The sequence below is a fragment of the Arvicola amphibius genome, chromosome 6 (genome assembly GCF_903992535.2).
Source record: "Arvicola amphibius chromosome 6, mArvAmp1.2, whole genome shotgun sequence".
Classification (NCBI taxonomy): Eukaryota; Metazoa; Chordata; class Mammalia; order Rodentia; family Cricetidae; genus Arvicola; species Arvicola amphibius.
In genome coordinates, this window is record NC_052052.2 from 113,656,774 (window position 1) to 113,678,854 (window position 22,081).

At 43.8% G+C, this 22,081-nt stretch overlaps 1 protein-coding gene across 3 annotated transcripts in view; it reads right to left on the reverse strand.

The window, feature by feature from the left end:
* Nucleotides 1-22,081, reverse strand: part of Chrm3 (cholinergic receptor muscarinic 3) — a 449,710-nt gene that overhangs the window by 17,290 nt on the left and 410,339 nt on the right. The window contains exon 5 of one of the 3 annotated variants that reach the window (XM_038332292.1): nucleotides 10,560-10,702. The exons of the other annotated variants lie outside the window; for them this stretch is intronic. Within the exon in view, the coding sequence (XP_038188220.1) occupies nucleotides 10,560-10,591 (32 nt within the window). The 5' untranslated portion in view covers nucleotides 10,592-10,702. The remainder of the gene's footprint in view (nucleotides 1-10,559; nucleotides 10,703-22,081) is intronic. 3 annotated transcript variants of the gene reach the window in all.

Below are 22,081 nucleotides of genomic sequence, written 5' to 3' on the forward strand. Positions count from 1 at the left end.
ATCTGACACTAGGTAACTCAAGCCAACACTAGTCCGCTTTCATGGAACACCATTAGCATATCCAGCTGCAGGTACCTACGCTGACTCCCAAAGAAAGGATAGATTCAACCAACCTAAAATACTTTATTAGAGACCTGGTGGTAAATGCTAGAGGAATTCTCATGTGATAAGCAATCTGCAAGTCATGCGTATGTGAGTGGATGGGTGGGAATTGAAAGGACTGCTTACAGTTTCAAAGTTTATTTAAAGAGACCTCTGGCCAGATGTTATACAGTCTATGACCACTGAAGGAAGAAGGTGCATAGATGACATTCAAACTGATTCCAGAAAATATTTAAGTCAGATATGGTAATGAGGCAGGAGAGCCAATCCTGGGAAATGATCTCCATGGAAACAACTATTTTTTTCTTCCCTATGATATTTTAAATTAGAATACACATCCACTAGGGCTGGAGGAATCTACCCCAAAGTAATATGGCCTCTAGTATGTCTTTTTATCCAATGGTGGTGACACTTTCTGCTGGCCAACTCTGGCTCCAGATTTGGTTTTGTGCTGAGTCCAACTTTAGCCTTCTCTTCTCTTGTCACACCGAGGTCTGGCTATGAGTGAGATGTAACTCAAAGCTTGGGATCTGCTTCAGGAACCAGGAACCATTCCCATCTCCTTTGCCATCTCAAACATATCACCACCATGTGACTTTCAGTGTCTTGAAATATTGATAACACGTTGTAAAAAATGAGGAGGAGGTCAGCTTCCATGATTAAATGTTCTAACGGAATTTGGTTGGTCACTTAAGAAACAGTGAGGAGAGCATTTGGGGATATCATTGAGGACATTAACAGCCTCCTCTGGACAAGCTAGTGAAGAATCAGGAAGGGAGATGTTGCTATTAGACAGATCAAATGAGGGGAGTGACCTAGGAAGAAAAGTTAACTCAGTGAGCTTGGATTAGTTACTTATTTAGAGGAGCCATTGTCTCCTCCCAGAATGACTCCTTTGAGGGAGCTGATGATTCCCTGTGGGGCCCTTAAGGAAAAGCCAGTGTAGGTGAGTTTAGAGAGGATTAATGGCCTCTTCCCCATACACGGGAAGCCCTGTGGAAGTATGCCCCATGTTCGAGTAAAGCACAATATCTTGCTGTAGTGCTTTTTGTAGAAAGTCATTGTTTGGGACCAGAGTTATCATCAAACAATCTTATCATGCGCTACTAAAAATACATACTTATTTAGAAAAAAATTCATGATGGATATCATTTACAAGGTAGAAGGATGATCCAGACAGCCATCTATAAGCCAACAGATTAACTCAATCACTACCTCGACTCAGAAGAGTGGTGTCTGGACTACCCAGTATCAATTATCCTCAAGGGGTTACTTTTCAGATATGCGAATTTGGGCACCACAGTATAGACTTGTAATCAGAATTCTGAGGATGGAAACAGGCCATTTGTGTTTGAGGAAGTCCTCTATCCATCTCATCCAGATACACTCATATCCTGGGCAGCTTGGAGGCAGTGTAGGGTATCAATTCTTTGTTTCTTTGAAAGTCCCTGTTAGAATTTCTCCCATGCTCCCTACAAGTTATCCTTGGGCATTCTCTCTAGTCGTCCCCCAAGTCCAGTTCTTGCCAGTCAAATTCTGAACAGGCAATCAAACTATTAGGTGGTCAATAGAAGGTAGGAATAGCAGACTTCAGCAAGTCATGCAATGTTCAGCGGAGTCTCAGTATTGGCTTTACTTTTCTATCTACCACTTAAGGATGCTCCATGCATCCTTTATTAGAATTTGGAATCCTGAGATTTTTGAGGAGTATATTAAATTGACATATATAATAGTGGGTCTCATTATGAAATTTTCATACATGTATATAATGTATTTGGATTATATTTACTCACATTATTTTCTTGTATCCACTACTCACTCTTGCTGATTTCCTTTTTCTTAACTAACCTCCTTTTGGGTTCATGGTGTGTGTGTGTGTGTGTGTGTGTGTACATATGCAAGTTCATGTGTATGCATGTGTGTGTGACTCACGAGCTTCAATAGGATTGTTTACAGGAGCATGTGAACCTTACTAGTGCTTATTCCACTGAGAAAATCTCTCTCTCCATCAACAGTTAAATGTGTATTTATTTATTTTCTCATGATTGTGACAGTCACAAGTTCAAAATGAAAGCATTCCCAGGATCATGCTTCCTCCAAAAACTCTAGGAGGGTTTCCAGTCTGCCTGTTCTGTTCCCAGTGGCCTGACCACATCAATCCAGTCCCGCCTCTCTAAGCACACTGCCTCTCTCCCTTCCTTGTGTGTTTCTGATGGAGACACTTGCCATTGGGTTTAGGGCCATCATGGATAATCCAGGATAATCTGGCCTCAAGCTCCTTTATTTGATTACATCTGCAGAATCTTTTTGCAATATGGTTTTAGGATTAAGGGTTGGAATATCAACCTACTACAGTCAATGTAACAAAAAAATGCAGATGTGTTGGTTTTTGGATAATAGAACTTTGTCATAAGTGTGTGCCTGTTGTTGTGGTTTATCTTTTTATATGATAAAAAAAATTTCCTTCAGAACTGTAGGTAAGGGCCTTTTTCTTTTTTTTAAAAAAATTAAAATTAGGAATGTTTTAAAAAGACATGCACTTTCAATACCCCCCCCCCCCCACAACTCCTAAAAGACAAAAAGATTGAGGTGGGGCTGCTTACACAGATGTAAAAATGTAAGTGACAGGAAAAAAAAAAAAAACAGATTGCAATTGGTTAACTTATTCATAGGCTTAAACAGGAATTAATTTGTTGTGTGTAATTTGTGAGCCTAATTTGTTGAACATGCATCCAGAGCTGGACTCCATGGGCAAATATACGTGATAGTTCTATGCTTTGGGATGAGTTATTTAATCTCTGCCTGCTTTAGTTTCTTCACCCATAAGTTGTGGAGAAAGAAGACTATGTAAATGTGGAGCCCATGGGATGAAAAGGATTAAGGTGGCTGTTATAATGCCCAGCTCACAGCGTGCGAATGGCATTTGCTTAAATATACATTAGAAACGTGCTGACCTCTGTGAACACTTGGGATGATCCAGACAAATAACACACTACATTCTGTTCGATAAGAAAAAGAGTTAAACAGCCCACCCAAACAAGTGGACTTAACCGTGATGCTGCTAAATCATCAAGGTGCAGAGCTGGTGACGTGTGGGTAAATAGTATGTGGGGCTATTTTATATCATTCTAGACAAAGATGACTCTGCGATGAAGTGATATTTAACTCAAGGATTAAAGGGGAAAGAAGTGGCATCAGATCTCCCCGGGGAGAAATTTGTCTGAATAAACTAGACTGCATTGCATTTCACGGGCACGAATCCAGGAGGAAAGGCCTCATACTGTTGAGACTCCGAGGGGCTGGTGTCCTTTGTGTATTTCAACAGAACTTACTCTGTGGGGTGGAAGCATGCAGGGAAATCTGATGGTGAAGACTACTCCTCACATTGGAACAACTTGCACATGTATTTCCTAACCTACTAGACTATGATGGAGGGAATCTCGTAAGTGCAAAAGGAGTCCCAGAGCCGAGGAGTCCCCAGAATAAATCAAATATGGGGGTCAACTTCAGTTCTCCACAGATTTATTAATCATCTACTTATGCTCTGCATTGGGAGCCACAGAGTGCATGTTTCCTGTCACATGCAGAATCCAGAGTTTTGGGGAAAGATATTTGAAAGTAAAAGGAGGGCTTATTTGAACAAGTAAGGGGAGTAGCACAAGAGAGGTGGAGAAACAGGAGAGGGTGAAAATAATGGAAGTCTAGGACACACAAGGATGGGAAAGTAAAACCATTATTTTGAACATTGAATATTTGCTAAGAAATGAACTTAAAAATCTTGTGTTTTTGATCTGTGGTAGGTTGAACCTAAGAGTGCTAAGCCCAGGGACTTCAGAGGACTGACCAGCTCAGTGTCTGAGGCACACAGAATACCCTGCAAGTGCCAAATGATCGGTGTTACCCCCAGAGAAACTCTTCATTCAAAGCCAGATAAAAATGACACGGCGAATAGCAGTTGCTTGCAGGCTGAAGCAGCTGCCACTCATTAGCATACGATGTGGGGCGAGCAGTTATCTGTTCCTGGTAGGCTGCAGTGCTCTCGCGGGTAAAGTGAGGACACAGAAGGACATGGGCGCTTCTCCAGCTGTAATTCTGCAGAACCGGGAGTCTCCGAACTCCCAAACTGCACTTGGCTGTCTGTCTTAATTTTCCAGCTCCCTGATCACCTATTGGCACGAGGTCAATCCCTTTCAACCCCCTATGTCCACATGTCTAGGATAATACAAATGACCCAGTTCTTCTTAGTCCTTCTAGGAAATGCAATCTATGAGGCTGGGGAGATGCCATGCAAGCCTGACAAGTAAAGAACTGATGAGGGAAGGACAGAACCGACTCCTGGAAACCGTTCCCTGCCTTCATGCCTGTGCTGTGGTATGGACACACCTGAGTGCGTGCATGGGCATGTGTGCACACACATACACACGCACACACACAATAGAGGTTAAAAAAGAGAAGTGGTTAGAATTCTAGTGTAAAACTTGACCTTAAACAGCTCACTTGAAATAGTTACTCAAAGGGCAAAGGAAGCAGATGGCTGAGTGTGAGTTTCAAGTTAGTGGGCTGGGAACCCTGAGGAACTTAAAGTAAATGCCGGAGATGGTTTCAGATTGGGAAACTGGTCCAAGTTTGACTGAAGAGATGTGCCAGCCGATGATGGATTATCTGATGACCTGGGTTTTCAGTGGATGAAGCCCCAATCATTTGGTCATTTTATTCTATTTTTCTGACCATTTCTTTCTCTTCTTACTTCTTCTCCTTAGGTGGATCAGTGGCAGGTTTAGCAACGGCACTGTCTTTTCTGGTCCTGGGGTATGGAACAAGCTTTCATTCAGCGCTCACTATGGTCCTTATTGCTGAGTGCCTTGGGCTCTCCCTTCTCAGGGGTCAGCCAGAATTTCCCCATTTTTTCCCACTGAACCCAACAGACTGCAGTGCAGACAAATAGCACCAGACAGATATTTGAAACTGTCCATGGTCCTCAAAATTGATAGCGCTTAAGGATGCTCAGTTGATGCTCTAACTGAGGAGGGGAGGTCTTTCCAGGATACAGAGTATTGAGACAGGGAGCAATACTGAGTGTGGAGGGAAATGAGGTGGACTGGCTTTACTCTGGGCCCACCAGTACATCTTAAGAGGACAGGAGGGTCAGAAGAAAGGCACCAGTCTCTTCCTCCTCTCCTCCTTCATTAATCTTGGGATTTTCACCTACAGCACTCCAGGTCTGAGCTTCCTCACCGCTGAGGACAGACCTGTGTCCTGTGCTTGGTTCAACCAATTCACAGTGGAACTTCATTCATAATTTATCAATCCCTGGCTTCCTTGCCTGGGGGAATTTCAAATCAAATAAAGAAGCCTGACAGAGTCCCAGATAGTTTAGCAAATAGAAACAATGCAAAGGTGGTTTCTAAGATGGCACAGGGCTAATGCCTATTTTGGAGACCTCATGATGTTTCAGGAAGTGCTGCCCAGGTGGACTGGCTGTACCCGACCCACCTGAGAGCGAGTTAGAGACCTGCATTCTGTGCACTGGACCCGCTCAAGATCTGAGGGTGTTTGTTGGGCGTAGGTGTTGTAAGCAGTTCTCCTGTGCTCTCACTGCACAAGTGTTTGGGAACTTTTAGGATAAAGGAATCTGGTTTCATTCCTTGTGTGTTCCCTCTACAAATACCACTCTCTCCGTCTCAACACTCCCTCCTCATCTTTCATGGCTATCTGAGCAAGCCCACGAGGTGCTACTGGTACCCTTGTGTGGCAATGAGGCACAGACCTGCACTTGAACGAACTAATCTGCTGGCTTTCTGAGCTCCTGTGACTGAAGCTGGTCCTCTTCATCCCCTTCTCCCATCCCTCGTGTCTGACAAGCATTCCGACAGAGTCGTGGTATAGATACAAGTGAATTATATACATGTTTGCATATCTAGATACATAAGTATATGCATACATGGGACATTTTATAGGGGCTAGGGAGACAGGCCACTTGGGAAAGTTTTTCTCTGCAAGCATGAGGATCTGAGATCAATTCTCAGAACCCATGCCAAAAAGCTAGGTGTGGTGGCCCATGCTTGAAATCCCGGTGCTGGGAAAGTAGAGGCAGGTGTATGGCACTCTGGCCAGCCAGTGTGGGCTAATTAGTGAATCTCAGATACCAGTTAGAGACCCTGTGTCAACGAGACAAGGAAGACAACTTTAGAGAAATAACCCCTGAAGATAATCTGTTCTCCACATGTACACACTTGTACACATGCACTCCACATGAATTTGTACTGGCACACACATGAGCATATACATCCATATATGAAGTATTATATATAATATATAATATATAAAATATATATGTATATATTTTACATACTTAATAATGAAAAGATATCTGTATCTAATGAACATCAAAAAGAATCATCATTTACTAATTTTTCTTGAAAAAAAATCTGGATTTCTGTAGCACAATTAATAAAAACCCAGAGATAGCTATTGGGGTTCAACTTGAAGATCAGAGAAGCAAAGCAGCCAAGCCACTAGAGAGCTCTTTCTTCCATGAAATCTTCAGACTGAAAGAGAGCGAGTTCCTGTCTCATTCTGCCTTATATTCCTCTCTAGTGCTGGGATTAAAGGCATGCACCACCACTGCCTGGCCTCTATGGCTACTAGTGTGGCTGCTGGGGTTAAAGGCATGCACCACCACTGCCTGGTCTGTATGGCTGACTAGTGTGGCTGCTTTGCATTGACCTTCAGGCAAGTTTTATTTATTAAAACACAGATAATATACCACTACAGTTTTTCCTGCTCATGGAAGGAGGCATGAAGTAGCCAGTCGATCTCTGGGTTTAAATTTTTTATATGATGTTAAGAAATTCAGTTTGTGCTACTTAGCCCCAATCTAAAAACTGGAGTAAAATGGAGACAGCTCACTCTTCTGCAGGACTTTGGGAAGTCAGAAGCAGATCTGCCACACACCAGGCACAGTTGAGCAGATGCCTTTATTCACCAGTTAGAGTTTATTTACTGTAGAGTGGAAAGCAATTAATTGTATTCTTCTGGAAAATGGGACAGTGGCACCCATGAACTCTGCAGCTTACTGTAGAATCCAAAAGAAAAATACTTTTGTATTTCAAAATCTAAAGGTGTTTATTATGTGCGGGAGAAGAGACCATGCTAGAATCTGTAACTAGGACCTGAATTATCTGTTGAGTGTCTTTTATAGATTAAGACTGCAAGTTAGGACAGTGACTTTTGGTGTTTGTGTTTCAGAGAGAGGAAGAAAGAGCCAGCTAGAGCCCTGGCAATTTCAACTAAATGTGCTTCGCTTCCAGCAAGCTTTTTTAATGCAGAAAATTCTCAGACATTTTACACTTGCTCCCCATGTTAAGATGCCAACTGCGCCTCACAGAAGGGGACAACAAAATGACATTTATGTCTTCTGAGGGCTGTTCAATAAGCAGATGACTTCTTGCAAATGCTCCTGCTTGTGAAGGCTCTTTGATGAGCCTTTAAGTAAAGCAGACAAAAGCCAGGGTGTTGTGGTGAGCACCATGCAGACCCGAGGGAGCTAACTGTATACCAACAATGATTAAACAATGCTGACCACCACAAAGCTCCCTCTGGCTTTCTGGGCTCGCTGTTGATGCCCACCTTGATGGCACCTGGACAAACTGCGCAGTACTGGTCTATAGCACTCTCTTTCACAGGATGCACATTTGAGATGGGAAGTGGTCAGATGGCTTAGTGGAGACTCCTCCCACACAGAGAAGAGATGGAACAATTGCCTGGCATCTGCCCCACGGGCTTATAGAAGGGGCAGGGCGGGGAGCAGAAGGGAGGCAGAGAGACACAGGGAGACACATACAGAGACAGAGAGGGAGAGAGAGCAAGAGATGACAAAGACGGGGAGAGGGAGGAAGAGACAGAGACACAGACAGAGAGTTACAGTGAGTGTGTTAGTTTGGAGAGGAGATCTAGGTTTGGCCAAGACACAGTCCTATTGGTTGCCAAATGGCTTCACACATTCCAGTCAGGCCCCTCAGCAATCTGGCCCTGTGTTTCCTGAGCTACCCGGCGAGCACACCAACAGTTCCCTCGCACTACCCTGCTTCGCTTTTGCAAGTGATGCCCGCATGAGCTGTGGGTGGTGGTGTATCAATGATACTTGCTATCAATAGTTTATCGTTTAGAAATAGGATAAAAATGAAGGGGAGGTGTCCCTCATCCCCTAGTCATGTGATGAAATCACCGAAAAGGGAGCTGGATATTCAACCATTTCTACCAGAGGAGCAAGGACTGCAAAGAGCTGAGCAGATTCACCGTTCTTCAGTTCAGTTTTAAGGAGTGAACAAATGTGAAAGGAATCGGTCTGTTACCCTAGAAGGGGTAAGAACTCAGCTTTGTTGTGTGTGTATGCTCGAGAATGTGTGTGTGTGTGTGTGTGTGTGTGTGTGTGCATGTGCGTGTGTGTGTGTGCATGGGTACAGGTGCATAATTCATAAGCCATTCTCAAAGATGGGGCAATAATAAGTGCTTTGATTTGAAGACGGGGAGTAGGTAGGGGTAAATTACTTTCCTTTAACCCATTTGACAGTGTCTAGCAAGAAGCTGCATAATCAAAGTGCTATGTAGAGAATGTTGACCACCCCATGTAACTTTGACCAGTGCTCACTCATCTTTTTCAACAGCACACATCAGAAATAAAAACAACAAGACCAACACTTTGGCATAATAGACACAAGCCAATGATGTCTGCATAAAATTGCTTCAGACCTCACCATCATGGCCAATGAGAGACCTGGGACAGTTAGGTTTCTCTACAATCCTACAGAACAGGGGTTGGCTATGGACCAAATCCAGCACGGTTGAGAGTACAAAAAAAAAAAAAAAAAGAAGAGCATCTTAAGATCCACGTCACATATGTGAAAGTCCATCTTGACTGCCCGTGCACAGAGTTTCTCAGGACACAGGAAGCCCATGTGTTCGGATGTTTACTGTGGTCGCTTTCTCACTGAAACACAGTTAAATCCTATCCAAGACAAGATGATGGCATATCCTAAAATACTTCCTCTCTTGCCTTTTGCAGAAAATATTGGCCAGACCTTTACTGCAGACTGCTCAGTTTTCTGAGGCAGTTTTCTGCTATAGGATACGTTGGTCCTGACGGGCCGGAGCCACAGCCATGGCATTAGCGTCCTCACTGCCTCACGACACACAACCTTTCTTACAAAGGGGTCGTGAAAATATATTGGCCAGATGATGGAATTGCCCACCACTACCTTTTGAGCATTTCCTTGACATACAGACAAAAGATGAGAAGATGTAACAGACTGACCTTACCTTTAGGTGTTTGCTGAAACAGGGACATTATGTACATAAATGTGTGTGTGGTGTGTGTGTGTGTGTGTGTGTGTGTGTGTGTGTAAATGAAAGCATACATAAAAATACATCTAAAAGTAAACTAAAAGTGTAAGCAGTTATGCAAATGACTCTTACACAGAGTAAAGTTCTTACTAAGTTCAAAACCAATCCCATTGTGTAGTATTGGAAACTTGGGAAGCCCCCTTGCCTTCTGAGACTCAGTTTCCTCAGCTATAAAATGGGATAAAACATAACTCTTTCAGTTCTCGTGAGCATAAACTAAGAGGAAGATTGTAAAATGCTTAGTCTTGGGGCATTAAACCTATGGCAGTCCTCCTGAATGAAGAGTTGAATCAGTTCCCAGAGAACATCCAAGGGGAGAGGTGTGGATCCTGTTCCTGTGCTCAGGCACCTTAAAAAGAGCTGGAGGAGAGGGAGGGTCTGGGTGGGGATCAGAAGGAACTAATTACTAGATGTGAGAGGAAAGCTGGGAGCTGGAGGTTCAGGGCACCTGTAGAGAGGTAGGTAAGCGTGGTTGGAGTGTGCACGGAGCTGGAGGTTCTTCTGTGGGGCAGTGAGAAGTCTAGAGAGGCACAGAGAGAGTAACCTGTGTACTCCCCTACCCTCCTGCCTTCAGAGGCTTCAGTGTCATCTGAAAACAACTCAGATCTGCTAAAGGCTGCCAAGAAGTGCTTCTGCCCAGCAGTATTTAGGAAGCTTCCTTTCTCATGCTTATGTTTCAAGTAGGTCTTACCTTCTGCACCATTCTAATTTGTGTGTGTATATGTGTGTGTGTGTGTGTGTGTGCATGTATGCATACTCATGCATAGGTACACACGTGTGTGTGTGTGTGTACATATATGTGTGTGCATGTAGAGTCCAGAGGCACTCTCAAGGGTCATTTCTCAGGAGCCATCTATCTTTTTTTTTTTTTTTTGATTCAGAATCTCTCACTGGGACCTGAGACTCACAGATCAGGCTAGGCCGGCTGCGATCCTTGTGTCTCTGTGTCCTGGAACTGGCATTATAAGGACATATGAACATGCTTGGCATGCTTTGGAGGGGTTGCTGGTGTTCAGACTCAGGCCCCCATGCTTCTGCAGCAAGTGCTTTCCTACCTGTCTCTCCAGCTCCACCATATCATCACCATGCCAGCGACTGCAGTCAAGATTTGCGCATCCCCTGGACAGCCGTCCCTGCCCAGTCATTCCTGCAGAGGAGCACGCCATAGCTATGTTCAGCGGAGAGGCATCTCCTAGCCCTTGGTTGTGTATAAATTTTAGAAAGGAAAAAAATGAACTGGAGAGCTGCTCTGCAAAACTTTAAAAGCTTTAAAAACTTGAAAGCGGAACAAGAGGAACTTTGTGGAAAACAGTGTTTTGTGCAGGTGGCTTTGTGCTCTGAGGGACTCAGAGCCTGCTGATATTTGAGGTCTGCTCATGACATCTATCACAGCATGTAGATTACTTAAAAAAAATAAGCATGAGGCTAAAAATACCCCACAGTCTAGCCTGACTGCAGGCTGTCAGAATGTTATATTCTGATTTTTACACTGCCTGCTGATATTTGGACGTTTTCACAAGTATAATGTTTACCATTATTCTGTTTTTCTTTATGAAAGTTGATTGCAGATGAATACGGCTCGAGGAAGCCCGCCTCAAGACAGGATCTGCGCTGCGTCCTACCATCCCTCAGCTGCTCTGAATAAGTCATCCTGCCTCAGACGCTCATCTGTGGAGCTGATTTTGGTTTTGGGCTGTCTTACCCACGGAGGGAGCAGATGTCCCACCTTTCATGGGACATGAAAAGTGCCGGTTCCTGACTTTGTCTTGCTCTTATGCCTGTTGCTTGTATGATTAGTGTCATGATCAGTGACAGAGCCTTGGGGTTTCAGGTCACCACTGACCCACGCTTGTTTGCCAATGAAAATGGGGCCTTCAGGGTCCCAAGAGAGAATTTAAATTTGTTAGAACTTTGGACTCACACACAAAAAATGATTATTTAGAAGGCTCTGTTCAGCTACACGTGAGACTCATATTGATCTGTTGTTTAACAAACGGTTTCAGGTCAGGGATGCCAAGGAAACTAGCGTCATCTTTATGGTAAGCCTCCATGGATCTCAGAGTCACCAGCAGATGGGGAAGACCTGAGCTCTGGTCACTCTACCAGGTTCTAGCAGAACAACGACCCACTGTCCCATCCATCTCCTGCCTCTGTGTGTGTGTGTGTGTGGTGTGTGTGTGTGCGCGTGCGCGAGTGCATGCTCATGCTTGCATCAACTTAAATTCCTTATGTCTTCTTCCTTGTTTTCTTAAGGCAGAGGTTTCCCGTATTTAGCTGGAACTTGCTGATTTAGATAGAGTAGCTGGCTAGTAAGCCTTGAGGATCTCCCGTCTCTGCCTCCTGGGCACTGGGCTTGCAGGCGCATGCCACTGTGCCTGGCTTTATGTGGATGCTGGGGATCTTAACTTAGGTCCTTGTGCTTGTGTAGCAAACACAGGCTGAGCCATTTCCCCAGCCTTATATCTTATCATCTATTTTCAGAATTCAGTCAACTCAATGGTCTAGATTAATTAGTTAGAAATAGAGAGTGGGTATAGGTATTGACCCAAGACTTTCTTTTATTCTTAGATCTAGTTAACACTCACCAGGCATTTCACATATCTGGACAATCTTTGGAAATGTCTGTTTATGTTTTGAGGCAAGGAGACCCCTTTGTAGGTTCAGGGACTGATACAAGGTCAAAGGCAACAATAGTGATCTAGGATCCCATTTAGGTTTGGTAGTTGAGTCACAAGGTAACAGGGCACAGTACAAAGGGTCTGACCAAAGGGAAGGTCAGGAGAAGGAGAAACAGGTATGGCTTCTGATTCAAGTCCCCTATAGTGCCACACGGGAGCTGTTGTAAGACGCAAGGGCAACACAGTCACCCCACAGCTATGGTGGCTCCCAGGCAGCCCACAATCTTTCCATCTAAGACTCCATCTTCATATGACACATTCTATTCCTAAATAAATACCATTACCACACTAAGTTTTCACGCTTCCTGGCCGTCTCCCTCAACGGGAAATTTGTAGAGATTCCACAGTCTTAACTTAGCACAAGTCACAGGGGACCCTTTTGAAGACGGGTACGGGGTTAGTCTGGGTCAAGTACGAGTACCCTAAATCAGAAGGCAGCCGCCACAGAACCGTGGGGCTAGAAACACAAAACCACCTCTGTAGTTTTTTTTTTTTTTTTTTTTTTTAAACTCCCCATTCACTTGAAATAAATCTCGCTTGAGGTGTGCCTCGGGCGAAAAAGAATGAATGCCATTTGAGGCAAAATGAGGATAAACAGCCTGGCACCTGCGGGCACTTTCTTACTTAACACAACTGTGGGAGTGTTTGAAAAGCAGGATCTTGGGGGCAGCTTTGCTTTTAGAGCTTAGAGGAAGGTGGCTGGCAAGCTGGCGAGCTATGCTACAGGCACAATCACAGGACAGAGGAGGAGAGGCACTTTTCCCTCCCACAGTATCAGGACGAGGGGTTTTGGGGTTGTTGTTTTTGTTTTGAAAAGAAAAAAAAAAGCGAAATACCCGGCCATCAAGCAACGATAGAAGCTGCCACACTGTGAAGTTGCTCACCTCTGAGACCACACCACCTTGGGTGCCGACCCATTTTGTGTGTTTGGATCGTTCGCCTGTCCAGCCCTCTCAGGAAGGATGGTGTCGTATGTCTGCCACATGGCTGGCACTCAACAAACAGTATTAATCCTTGCCACGTGACCTGTGTGAAGGCCTGCACAAGAAAGTAGCAGACAGGGTGTCATCTGTCCTGCCTGCAGGGTATTTTCGACTTAGGTGAATGACCATAACCTACCTGGAAAGTTGCCAACTTCTTGCCTCTTACCTTTCCAACGTATCACTATTGGGGCCACATGACCCTAAAGAGATGAAACTTCTTGATCGGCTTCCTCCTCAGGTCTGCTCAGAAGTGCTCATTCTTTTCACTTTAGATAATAAACTCCTTGTGTGCCGAGACATTGTCATTTACTCGTTAGGATCTTGAGGGCCATGGCCAAAAAATGAACCTCAACTTACACATCTCTCAGTACCCAGGATAACAAACTACTGTTAACTGGAGAACGGATCCTAAACATGAAAGAAACCTATTAGGAATCCCAAGTACCTGGGCTGGACAGATGGCTCAGCTGGCAAAGCGCTTGCTGAGTGTGTAAGCATGAGACCCCGAGTTTGGATCCCCAAAACCCACCTGAAAAAGCTGGATACTGCCTACAATTCCAGTGATGGGCAGGGACGGAATTGCTTGCAGTTTTCCAGCCAGCCAGTCTACCTGAATTGGTGAGCTCTAGTTCATTGAGAGACCCTGTCTCAGTCTCAGAAAATAAAAAGATGTCTCTAACTGAGGAAGTCGTCCAGTATTGACTGTGGGTCTCCACATGCTCCTACACACACACACACACACACACACACACACACACACACACACACACACCACACACACACACACACACACACACACACACACACACACACACACACCCTGAAGGGTTTGCTCTGAAGAGAAGGCCTGTATCCTGGGCCTTAGACTAAGATCTGGAAATCACTTCAAGTTCTTGTTGACTGCATAGATTCTGTTCTCTTTTCCACTACTTGAAACTGCTGGTGCTCAAAACCATCAAAGAGCAAATGGCCTATTTACAATAACACACCAAACACCCAAGAAGAGGAGGAGGAGGAAGAGGAACGCAGAAACAAAATTTAGACAGACCCTTCTAACAAGGCGTCCCTGAGCTGGTGAAGAAATAAGCAAATGGAGAGGTAATAGTGAAATGTGACAAAATACTGAAATAGGTTCAGATTACAAGCTATGGGACTTGGTGGGTGGGGTGCTGGGGTCTGAGGTGTGCTCCTTTGGAAGGTTTGGCTACAGTATAGGCCAAGCATTGAGGCTCCTCCAGTGACTGATTCTGCAGGCCCTCTTAAAGAAAAGCCTTACTAAGGAAGCTGCGGGCCCAGGGTTAAGTGGATTTAGTGTGCAACTTGAGGGCCTCATTGTTCTCAAGGCTGGCAAGACCGGTTCTTTTCTAAAACAGTCAGGCTAAAGTATGAAGTGGTAGAGAATTCTTGGCTTGTTTTCTGACATGGCCCTGGGTCTCTGTGGACTCTAAATCTTTATTCCGTCTTCTTCGTAGGTCTGCCTACACTTTCTGTTAATCTCCTATTGTACTTTCTCCTGCACATTACTACATGTGCTGCTCTGGTGGCATCCCCCCCCACCTACTCTGCTATATCATGGGGTGGTAGCTCATAGATGTTCCCATGTAGCCCTGTTTCAGGGTCTGTGCTGCAGGTCAGGCCAGTCTGAGGCTTAACTCAACCTTATTCAGCTCCTGAGAGAACCTCTGAATGTGGGCCTATAAATCCTTTCCTTTCCTTAGGAGTCAGTCCTTCCTTCCCCCAGACATGGCTACAAGGGAATTTGACCTCAGGGTTTGTAAAGTTATTTCACAGTGAGATAGGCAAGGGATCGTAAATAGTTGTAAGACTGCTTGCCTAGCATGTATGAGGCCCTGGGTTCCATCCCAGCACCGAATAGACCTGTGGTGTCACATGTCTGTAAATCTTGTATGTAGGGGAGGTAGTGGCAAGAGGAGCAGAAGTTCAATGACATCTTCTGATACTAATCAAGTTCCCGGCAAGTTGGGTATACATGAAATTTTGTCTTAACAAATAACATAACAAAACCAACCAAGTGATTACTTCTCTCCCTCCCAATCAACTCTATACAACCTCAAATTACCTAGAAGAAAGTCTCAATGATGGATCATTTAAAACTGGTTGGCTTTCTAACATGTCTATGGGACATTATCTTGATTATATTAATTAAGGCAGGGAAGATCTGCCCACTGTGGGTGACACCATTCTTTAGGCAAGGAACCAACTATATTAGAATGGAGAGAGTAAGTGGAGAACTACCATTCAATGCATTTATTGCTTTCTGCTCTTGACTGAGAAAGCAGTGTGGCTAGCGGTTTCAAATTCTGCTACTTTGACTCTCCTGTAATGATTGACCGTAACCTGGAATTGTGATATAAATAAACCCCTCATCCATTAAATTGCTTTTGTCAGAGTATAGGAGATGCTGGACCAACAGCTGAGTGATTAAGAGCACTGGCTGCTCTTCCAGGGGTCCTGAGTTCAATTCCCAGCAACCATATGGTGGCTCACAACAATTATTAGTAATGAGATCTGGAGCCTTCTTTTGCATGCAAGCAGAACACCGTATACATAATAAATAAATAAATCTTTAAAAAGAACACAATACAGAGTACAGAAAACAAAATAAAGACATCTAATATATATAGCATACACACACACAGACACACAGAGAGACACACACAGGCAGGGTCTTACCATATAGCCTTGGCTGCCCTGGAACTCACTATATAGACCAGGTTGGCCTCTAACTCATAGGCATCCATCTGCCTCTACCTCCTGAGGGCTGAGATTAAAGGTATATGGCACCAGTGTCCTGAAATTATGATAATTTTGACATTAAAATCATAATTTTGACACATGGAATTATAAGCAGTTCTGATGATGGTGTATATTGGAATCCAAGGATCCAGTCTCAACTCCCTCTATATTTTTCTCAGTTTATCTGTTTTTTTCCTTTAAGGCTGAGAACCATGTTCAGAACCAGGAAGGCTTTCAAGGCTGCATGTCTGCCTTGCAAAAGAAGCCTGTGCCTTCCTGATTTGGTTGTATGGGAATAAAAGTAAAGGAGGATGTGGGGGTGACTGCTGGGACTTGAGAACTTCCCAGAAAGGGTGTTGGGTAGTGCTTGAAGCTATGGGGAAAGGAAAACAGCTTAAACTTCTTAGTGACATTGGCTTTGTTTGGTGCATTGGGAGGGGCAAGCTCTTTATATGAATTCACTGTGTAGCTGAGGATGCCCTCTTGTCTCTGTCTCCTGAGTGGTGGATTATAGGCCTGTGCCATCTGTCAGGCTTTGAGTGCATTTTATAGGTAACTACCTCAGTGGTCAGTGAACTCAAGAACAGTCAGACATGATGGGGAACCTTTTTCAGCCAATGGCCTTTGAGAGGCTGGACAAGTTTGGGTGTGGCCTTGGATACCAAAAAGGTGTGGATCTGCCCACTCTCTCTTATTGCCTGCTCTCACATCTGGATGCTGAATTCTGTTTCTGTTCCCCATTGTGATCTCTGGGTTCCCCTTTAAATAAAGAACCCCTTCTTTATCATACCCTATTCAGAGCTAGTGTGTGATTACTTCCTCTTGCACGTTCTTCATCTGGCCCCCAACGTGAGGTCGAATGCAGTAGAGAACCACCCCACTATGGTCCTTCGCGGGCATTGCAGCCATACCATGTACACACACACACACACACACACACACACACACACACACACACACACACACGGTGTTTAGTGAAAGCCATAAGCTGAGCATGCTCAGTTGTGCTAGCATACTGCCATACAGTAGCATCCTAGTGTAAGGTCATGGGAGGCTACGTCTTAGATTCTGCTGTCATAGGCCCTCTTGCTCTCTAAAAGCACCCAAGGCCGTTGGTGAATAACTCAACATCTTTCCTATATGACAGTCCTTTCCTGTGAACTACTTCAGAGGTTCACATTTTATATTTCTTTACCATTCTCAAGTCCTGTGGGGAAAAGTAATTACATGTTTGGAGCCTATGGGCAGGTTTCTTGCTGTTTTCCTCCTTAGCTTTTCCAAGGAGATGGAGGATGTCAGCCTCCCACAAAGCTGTGTTAAATGTCAGAGAGGAAACTGTTGCCCCACGGCTTCTGAGCACTGGGGTCTTGACAGTTAGCCAATCAATCTGAGGTTACTTTTAAAGATAGAAGGACGTTAAACTAGGGGATTGTGCATTGTCGTCAGGTCCTGGCCCCTTGCTGCTGACAGAGATGCATGATAGTCTTGAGCCTTCTCCGTCCGTGGTCTTTTTCCTGCCATGTACTGACCATGCAGGTGACCCTTTCAGCATTCCTTAGAGAATATTTTCCTCCTCACGGATATATTTCTGAATCTTACTGTCTGATACAGGATTGTGGAAGACGCAGAGCTTAGCTTTATATACACGTTTGCTGTCTTCAGCACTACCTACATCTAAAAATAATCTTCCCTGGGCTTGGTATCAGGGAACAGCCATGCATTTCTTTGTGTATTCTATCACTCTGTGTGGTCTTAATCAATGTCCTTCCATGCTTTGGGTGTCTCCTGGGAGCTATGACATTTGAGCTCTGGGCTAGAAGAGATGGGCCTTCGGGTACTTCTGTCTGGAGGAAGCAGAAGGAGACACCTTGTGCCAAGGTTGAGGACATTGCCATGAGTCAGCCGCATGCAGGCTTGACTCTCATTCACTGGCTGGATATCAACTAGGTTGTGTTCATGGAGAACACCAATGTTTCCTGTGTAAAATGAGTGAGCAGTTTTTCTGTTTTGAATGTGAAATTAGTTACTTTATGTTAAATATTTTGCCACAAGGAAGAGAATGGTAACTAACACAGCGGAGGAATGTATACAGCTATATATCATACTACTGTTGACTCTAAAAACACATTAAATACAATATCCCAAGTCAAGGTTAACTAATCCCAGGTGTATAACAAATAATATTTACCTTCACTTTTTTTAAGAAACTTAAAATTTTTTTCAAGACAGGGTTTTCCTGTGTAGTGTAGTCTTGGCTGTCCTTGAACTCTCTTTGTAGACCAGGCTGGCCTTGAACTCAGTGATCCACCTGCCTCTGCCTCTTCAAAAGTGCTGGGATTAAAGAAGTATGTTACCATTGCCTGACAATATTTACCTTTTAAAATAGAGTAAGGATGTTTGAAAAAGTCATAGAAATTTTTTTTTTTGAGATAGGGTTTCTCTGTGTAATAGCCTTGACTGTCCTGGAACTTGCTCTGTAGACCAGGCTGGCCTTGAACTCATAGAGATCTACCTGTCTCTGCCACACAAGTGCTGGGATTAAAGGTGTGCACCACTACCACTCAGAATAGGTATCATTTTTTTACCTATTTTAGGTAAAATTTACCTAAAATTACAAAGAATACATATAACTATGCTTATTTGTATATATATATATTTATCTATAAACATATATATTTATATATGTATATATTAAAGGAAATTATGCCACTTGGGATGACAATGCTTCCCCCACAAGGACCATAATAGTAACAAAACCCCCAATAACTAGGCATGAAAAATTCCCTTTGGAGTTGTTCATCATGGGAGTCCAGGAGACTCGCCAGCAACGTAGGCTACTGCTGCTGCCCCAGGTTCCCCTCAGAGTTTGAAGAAGACACCATGTATTTCAGACACAGGACTCGGAGGGTTTAGCTGGATTTGACTCAAAAGCCTCTTCCCCGAAGATCTGCTTTCCCAGTACCAGAAGGTGGAGACGCTGCCAGGGGAGAAGAGTAACCAATAGTCCTGCAAAGCTGTGACACCCATGGACCACAACAATGGCCAGCACACACATAGGTGTATTCTCTCTGTTTCAGATAAGGTAAGGATTTGTTCAAAGCTCGAGCATAGGATGCCACACACACAGGAGCCAAATGCCAGTCTCTATGGGTCAGTCTCTATGCTTCCCAAGTACAGTCCTGCCTCTTTAATTCATGCCGGCAGACTGAGGTGCAAGAATAAAAAGAGGGATGGAGACAATTTATCTAACCAGGTGAGATAATCACCCTCACAGCCATATCACTGCCCAAGCCAGACTGTGTTCCATTGGTTAGGAACCAACCATGCCTGTTGGTAGACATTTGACACTTGTACTCTTACTTCAGACGTTAGGTATGACCTTGTAACTTACTGCTTGTTCATGGCTGATGTGGGCATTTCTGAACAATTAGGCTGCATTAATTTGCTGAAAACAGCAAACTGGGTGCAATGAAATTTTTCAACATATATGCACACCAAAGAAAGAATAAAATAGACAAACTGCCATACATACCTGACAGTCTGACATGATTTGGGATGTGTGTGCATGTTTGTGTGTGTGTGTGTGTGTGTGTGTGTGAGAGAGAGAGAGAGAGAGAGAGAGAGAGAGAGAGAGAGAGAGAGAGAGAGAGAGAGAGAGATCCACCATAGCAGTTTAAAGGGAGACTACCATTTCTGCACCTAAGCACACGAGGCCCGAGCTGTCTTTCCATCAGCTGCTTTTCTAACCGCTCTTCTTTCCTTCTCCCACCTCCTAGACTGGAAAGTTCTAGGGAGAAAGGCCAGGGAAGAGAAGTTCCACTGGTGAGGTGGAAACAAACCTGATGTCACCTCCGTAGGCCACAAAGGTAAATCACCTAGTCTGCTGTAGGAAGACTGTTCTCACTGTTGGCTCTAAGGCCACAAAGTGGGGGGTACCACCTGTAGTATGTTCTGGTGTGACAGACGAAGATAGGAGAAGTTGCTTTAGGATCTTTTGGGTAACTGATTATAAGCAGAAAACAGAAGATGGTATTTTTACATATTACAAATATTGATCAACAGAACGAGCTGTGCCTTCCGATCTAACTTATATTTACTGTCTGTAATTTATTGTTCACAATGCCTTAAATATGACAATCCAGAACCCAGGCCTGGGGAAATGGTTCAGTTGAACTTGCTTTATTGACATGAGGTACTGAGTTTGACCTCCAGAAACAATGATTTAACAGGAAAAGCAGGCCATGGTGGTATGGGCATGCTTGTAAATCCAGTGTGGGGGAGGCAGACACAGGTGGGTCCCTGGGGCTCACAGACCAGACAGTCTAGCCTGTTCTCGGGTTCTGGGTTATTAAAAGACCCTGGATCATAAAAAGGTGAGTGGTACCCAAGGAACGGACACTGAGGTTATTCTCTGGCTTTCAAAACCATATACACATGCTTTGTACCTGAACACACATGTCTCCCTTCACCCACACAGACATGCTCTCATGCATATACCCACCCACCCACACCCACACACACCCATACCCACACCCTCACATACCCATATACATATATGTATATATCCGCAAACGCCTCCCCAGTAACACTAAACCTATTCTGAAGTTAAACAATTAGATATATCCCACCCACCCACATGTATATACAACTCTCCAGTAGTACTAAACCTATTTTGAAGTTATACAATTTGAAATATTGATAGATGTACACAATTAGAACAAAGGCTGCTACCTGGTAAGTATTATGTAATATAAGCTAATTTTTTCAGTTAATTCTTGCTAAAAAAGCAACAAGCCCAAGGAAAGATACTTAACCTCTCTTGATACTAGTAAGATGCAAATTAAAACCACAATGAGTTACCACTTCATGGCCAGTAGGCCTCCCATGAGAAAACAAAAACGTGCATATGAGGCTGTGAAGAAACTAGAGTCCCCCCACCTCTCCACTGCAGGCAAGAATATGAAATGGTGTGGTCACTTTGTAAGACAGTCCAGAAATCCTTCAAATTCTATGCATGGTAATATCATGTGACCCACAGTTTCATTCCCAGATATTTATTAATGAGAAATCACATATTCACAGAAACCTTCCCCGTAGTATTCATAGCATCATTACATGGCTCTAGCTAATAAGTAGAGACAACTTGAAAATCCAGCAATTGATGAATGGATAATTAAATCGAGGACAATCGAAAGAAATGGGAAATGAAATAGGTAATATGAATGGAGCTAAAAAAATTAGCCTTTGTTAAGGAACCCAGGCTCCAGCACCCACGTTCTGTACCTACTTCATTTATATGACACACTCAGTGTAGATGGATCCAGGGCTGAGGAAGAGGTGGGAGTGAGAACTTAATGGGTACAGGGCTTCTTTAGGAGGCGATGAAAATTTCGTGAAGCAAGAGAGAGGTGAAGTGCTGTCATTATAAATATACCAGTTACCACTGAGCTGTACACTTTAAATCAGTTAGTGGTTATTCCACGCTTTGTTAATTTTCTCACAAAACAAAAACAAACAAGCGGATACAAAAAAAATCCCAATTATTCTTGAAGAAGTCAAGAACAATTACTATTTCAGTTTTTCTCTTTCACATGAAAATACTAGGGTTTAGGTAATTTGTTTCAGATTTTCTGAGTCGCTAGAGACAGAGCCAAAGCAAGAATCTAGGCATTCGGGTTCCAGAAAGCACACACAAACCACACATTAACATTCGTTTTGTTATTCCTTCCTCCTAGCCTTTGATTTAACATGTGACTCTAGAAGCCGTGCCTCATCTCTAAAGGGGGGAGTGTGAAGAAGGAAAAGGATGACCCAATATGTACTTAAGAACAAATGCACTCATGTACAAGGTGAAAGAACAATACCAGCGAGTTGCGCACTGTTGTGAAATCACGCCAAACAAATGCACCCGTTGGTGACAGCCACTGAAAACTGATCAGCGAGTGTGACTGTGGGGCCTTCTTGTTGTCTACTAAAATGACCCAGTGAATCATGAAGTCCATTAGCTCAAAGTCATCTGGCTCTTGATAAACCACACAAATTATGGATGGATACAGTGTGTCCACCTTATATGTTAGCATCATTCTTAGGAGGATAATTAATTAGTATATGTAGCAGTGAACCTCAAGTTCTTCTGAAGCAACACGCAAGGTATTCTGC